Source organism: Hippoglossus hippoglossus, chromosome 15 (assembly GCF_009819705.1).
Source record: "Hippoglossus hippoglossus isolate fHipHip1 chromosome 15, fHipHip1.pri, whole genome shotgun sequence".
Taxonomy (NCBI): Eukaryota; Metazoa; Chordata; class Actinopteri; order Pleuronectiformes; family Pleuronectidae; genus Hippoglossus; species Hippoglossus hippoglossus.
Genome location: NC_047165.1, coordinates 73,899 through 79,122, shown reverse-complemented (window position 1 = coordinate 79,122; position 5,224 = coordinate 73,899). Strand labels below are relative to the sequence as shown.

General features: G+C 41.9%; 1 protein-coding gene across 1 annotated transcript; it reads right to left on the bottom strand.

Annotated features, from left to right (window-relative positions):
- Window positions 1-1,678: 1,678 nt before the first annotated feature.
- srp19 (signal recognition particle 19) lies at window positions 1,679-5,193 on the bottom strand. The gene is made up of 5 exons (XM_034609429.1): window positions 4,958-5,193; window positions 3,516-3,591; window positions 3,273-3,344; window positions 2,965-3,073; window positions 1,679-2,326 (listed from the first exon to the last, which is right to left on the bottom strand). The coding sequence occupies exons 1-5, from the start codon at window positions 4,993-4,995 to the stop codon at window positions 2,196-2,198; spliced, it is 426 nt and encodes a 141-aa protein (XP_034465320.1). The 5' UTR covers window positions 4,996-5,193; the 3' UTR covers window positions 1,679-2,195.
- Between the last annotated feature and the right edge of the window lie 31 nt (window positions 5,194-5,224).

Here is a 5,224-nt window from a genome sequence, read left to right as displayed (position 1 = left end):
ACAGATGATCGTGAGGCCACGTGGTATAAAATAAACACAGTAAAACACCAGTCGAAAACAAATCAACAGCGCACATCATGCCTGTTCATGCATTTTGTGTCTGAGAAACAAACGTAGCTTTAATGAGTCGAATCAAACATTTTGTAATTATTATAAAGGTCAAAGGTCACAAACAACAACCTGAGGAGCAAGAAAAAAACAAACAAGCAAAGAAAGAACCCAAAAAAGATCATTCTATCAGAGGGGAGAGTTCTCACACACTCACACAAAGTTGGAAAATTTAATGAATAGTTTAATAAATGTGTTTATATTGTCGACCTCTAACCGCAGCTTTCACCTCAAAGGTTCACAAACGGAATTCGGTTCTTTGTTCCTTTTCTCTTCACCCGTGTTTCAGTTCAGTGGCTGAAACCTTTGGAAGTTGCATTTGAAGACAGATTGAGACTGTCAGGAGAAAACCGTACATTTAATAAGTGATGGTTTAACAAGGATAGTTTCATGTTGAACTGTTAGTCACTCAGTTGAAAGTGAAGGAATCACACTTCTAATTGTTTGTCAATCAATCAAGTTTTATTAGTATAGCCCATATTCACAAATCACAGTTTGTCTCATGGTCTTTAACAAGATGAGACGTCCTCTGTTCTTAACCCTCAACAAGAGTCAAACTACTAAAACCTTTTAACAGGTAAAGAAGGTAGAAACCTCAGAGACACGTGTGAGGATCCGTCTCCCAGGACGGACACTAGTGAATAGATGTCAAGTGTAACAGAGAACAGAAAGATCAGAGTATTTACAGCATTGATAAGAATAAACATTTTGAAGCATAACTGAAGGTCAATGAACTGATGGATTATTGTCAGTAACGGTCGAGTATCAGAGAAATACTATATATCAAGCAGTCTTGTTGTAATCATAGTCCAAGATGGTTTCTGTCATTTCAGGTCGTTCTTATCTCACTGATGTTTGTTCAAGTGTTTCTGATCAGTTTGGTTTGAATTAGTTATTTGATGATATAAAAACAGGCAGAGACGTGAGATGATTGACAGCTCACACTGACTCATGATTGGTCAAGAGCGTGGATCTGCAGGACCTCTCCACAATCACTACTGCTTGATTCTGATGAATACAAATATTTGCCTTACCTCATTTTCTCTGTCGTCCGAGTGAAGTAAAGGTCAAGTTACAGGAAGAGAAAGACAGACGTCTAATGATCAATGAGCTCGTCCTCAGATGGAGACAGAGGTTCAACAGTGACTGATGAAAGAGTCACTACAACACAGACTAACACGTCCACTCGCTCACTGTGAAGGTTCCAGACATTTTCCTGCTGTATTCTCATATTTCACTAGGAGGCTGCAGGAAAAGTTCCAGAAAATGTCCAGAGACACTGACACATACAGAACCTACATGTGAGGGACATGCCAGTTCAGTGAGCAGTATGACACAGTCAGAGCTCAACACATTGATACTTTGTTTTACTACACATGAAAACCACTTCATCGCTCAGACACGGAGCCCAACAGAATTAATCACCATTTGTGGCTGCAGGGGGCGCTGCTCAGAAACAGCTGCAAAGTGTTGTTTAACGATTCTATGGGTTTTAAATAAAGATGCTCTTTCCTTTTAAAGTGACATTGTCACAGGAGGACATTAATAAATCAATGAAGAAAAACCCAGCTCATGCGTCAGAACTTTAATTTGATATAACTGAATTATTACAGACACATTAGTGTTGGCGTTAATCCAGCATTTCATTAAAGACTTTATTTACAGGATGAGGTCAAACTGATTTACTCCCGCGACACAATCCTCACACGGTTTCTTCAATTATCTCAAAACAAAAAATAAGTGAGAAAATTTACTTTTTATTCATCTTCTCTTGCAAGATCCAGAGCCTTTTATAAAATATGGAGAGGGGAGGGATTCAAACAAAAACACAGATGCATATCCCAGCCCCTCTTTGAAATCTGTAACGTGACTGAAAGGAGTTTCCTGTTGAAACAAGTCAATTAGCTGTTCGTAGTTTTCTTCAGTCGACTGTTCGCCACCGCTTGATTTTCCTTTTCGAAACGAGCTCGAGTTCAGAATTAGATTCTTTATGAAACTGATCCAAACCATCAAAAATCAATGAACTCAAAGCGATAAACCTTGGATTTTGGAAAAGTAAAAATGTGGTGTACAGTCATGTCCTGGGTCTATTTCTTCTTTTTCTTGCTCTTCTTCCCTCCCTCTCCCTGCTGAGAGCTGCTCTCTCCTCCCCCACTCTTCTGGGTCCGAGTCTTTAATTTAGGGATCATCTCCGCAACGTAAAACATCACATCTTTACCTGAGGAAATAAAACACATCACATCTTTACCTGAGGAAATAAGAAAAAAAAAAATCGAAGCACAATTCAACAATACATTTTCTGTTTGTCCAGCTTAGTTCCTAAAATCTGACAAATTCCTCTTCCCAAATTAAACCGTTAAGGATCCTTCAGACTCAACAACAAAAACATGTGGGAACATCCAGGCGAGGGGCGGAGCCTGTAGAGCAGCAGGGGCGGAGCCTGTAGAGCAGCAGGAGGCCGGACATGACGTATAAACTCTGCTGTGGAAAGATCAGTGTTGTTGTTTACAGCTCATCCACACCGGCGTCGGCCCTCATCACCAGAAGATCTGGAATCTCCTCGTCCTTCCAAGTGGACGTCTTCGTCTTCTACGTGTACGCTCCTCTTCTTCATCCTGAGATGTTTGTGTTCTTCCAGTTTCACGTCCGTCACGTGTTAGAAACCTCATCAACACGTCCACTCGCTCTCTGGGAAGCTTCCACACATTGTCCTGCTGTTTCCTCACATGGACTCACTGACATTTTACTTAGGGGCGTTCTCGCTTACAGCCCATCCGGAAATTTTTAGGAACATGTCCAGAGTTCAGTGCAGGTCTGAAAGCAGCTTAACTCACTCACACTCAGTGTAGGACTTACGGGAGCTGAATTTGTCCTGACAGAGACAACCATCTTCCTGCTTCAGCTGAACTCTGACACGACCTCTGAACTGGACATCCCGGTTCCACTCCCTGGGATGCATTTTGTTCTGTAAAACACACACACACACACACACACACACACACACACACACACACACACACACACACACACACACACACACACACACACACACACACACACACACACACACACACACACACACACACACACACACACACGATAGTATTATGATCGTACATCATACATGAACTTGTTCCTTGACGTCGTGTGTGTGAGGTTTTTACCTCCATGTAGACGTTCATGCCAGCAGCCGTCAGGACGTCTCGGATCTCAGTACAGGACGGATTCTCCACAGCCTGCAACAAACGACAGCAGCTGCTCTTCATTCACTGAATGATCACCACCTTCACTCAGCTGAGTGAAACCAGGCACCACACATTGGTTTTAAGTTGGCAGGCCTCACTGAACATGTCACTAGGGGGCGTCTCTGCTGTGTGAAAGGTAAAAATGTGTAAAATGTAAGTCACCTTCTCTGTGGGGATCCTGCGTCCCTCAGCCAGCGTCTTCTTATTGTTGATGTAAACTGGGTAGAGACAGACGAACCTGAAACACGACACAGACGACACTGGTTCAGGAAGTCCAACACTACTCGTTAACATTTACAGAAAAAAATAATTATGACAAGACGCTACATTTACAGTTTACTGTATAGATATAACTGTGACCATGGAGAGAGTGCATGTGGAAGGTTTATAGCTGTTTTCAGACATGCACTATGGAGGATGTCGGCAGAATTGGGTCTGCACTTTTTTCAGTTTGTTTTTCACACATGAACAAAACAGCAGGTGATTCTCTGCTCAGACGTGTTCACAACACAGAAATCTGCAGGGGATTCAGGTGTGGGGGGGGGGCCCGCCGGCAGGATGAAACATTGATTCTGCTGCAGAGATCGCAAGTTTTTGATGAAAGTACATTGACACAGATGTGGGCTCTTATCACCAAAAGTTATCTTGACATCTTCGCAGGCGTCTTGCACGTGTGTGGCTCCGCTTTTTCATCCCGAGATATTTGTATTGTTTTTTTTATTTCAGTGTCTGTCGCGTGTAAGCAACGACATCATCGCACCCACTCACTGGTGGATAAATCCTGCGGAGGATCTCCTGTCTTTTCTAACTTGGACTCCTCCAGGACTTTCTGCTGACTTGGTACTCTGGGCTGGCAGGAGAAACTCTGGAGAAACTCCGGACTCTCTCAATCAGACATTTTCCTTCTCAAATACAGCTTCTCCAGAGAAAGTCCGGAGTTGGGTGCAAGTCTGAAAACAGCTTTCATGACACGTTCAGGTGCTGATGAGCTCAGGTTCAGATGAACCTTTAAATTAAACTGAACCAACAGAAAACACTGAGGTTCATTAGGAAAATATGAATCAATTGATAATTTCATGATGTGAACATCAGACTGAAAACAAAGCTTGTTTCAGGACAAAGTGACACAGAACAGGTTTTTGACACTAAACACAACCGGAGTACTTGAACACGTCATGCTAAAGGACCAGACTTCGTACAAAAACTACCGCGTTTTCACATCCGCCAAGGTTTCTGCTAAACGCGTCGTAAATCTTGACTTAAAAATAAACAGTTGACTATTTATCACGAGACGGAAAAATAACTTTACCCACAGTTAGTTAGTTAGTTGCTCTCACTACCCATCATTCACTGCCGTTAACATCCGCGTCAGTCTTCAAAACCAAACCGGTGTATTCTTGTTAATTTAAAAATATAAATACAAATATAAATGAGCCGAGTTGAAGCAGATAACACGAGATAAACTGTACCACGTTAATAATTAAAAAACACGTCATATCAACAGACAAACAAGTTGTCCTTAAATTCACAAATGTCCTATAGGAGTTTCGCACTGTTAGCTTAGCCTCACTCGGCTAAAAGGCTAGCTCTGTACTGGAACTCACCTCAACTTGTCGGCGGGATTCTGTGTTAAATGAGCCATTTAGAACTTTGAATATATACTTAGATAAATAAACATGTGTTTAACCCTAACCCTAAGATTCGTTACAACAATAATAATAAAGTGAGTCTCTGCTGCTCTCAGTGAACAACAGGCCCCACGACGACGATGATGCTTCTTCTTCTTCTTCTTCGGATTGTAGCAGACTAGACGCTTCAGTGACGTGTTGCTGCCCCCTTCTGTTTGTTATTAAAAAAAACCTTTAACAGTC

Excerpts from the sequence above, each read along its gene's own strand:
- srp19 (XM_034609429.1), bottom strand. The coding sequence starts at position 4,995 with ATGGCTCATTTAACACAGAATCCCGCCGACAAGTTGAG. Across the intron at positions 3,592-4,957 it reads AATCCCGCCGACAAGTTGAG|GTTCGTCTGTCTCTACCCAG; the intron begins GTGAGTTCCAGT and ends GTCGTGTTTCAG. Across the intron at positions 2,327-2,964 it reads TCAGGACAAATTCAGCTCCC|GTAAAGATGTGATGTTTTAC; the intron begins GTAAGTCCTACA and ends TTATTTCCTCAG.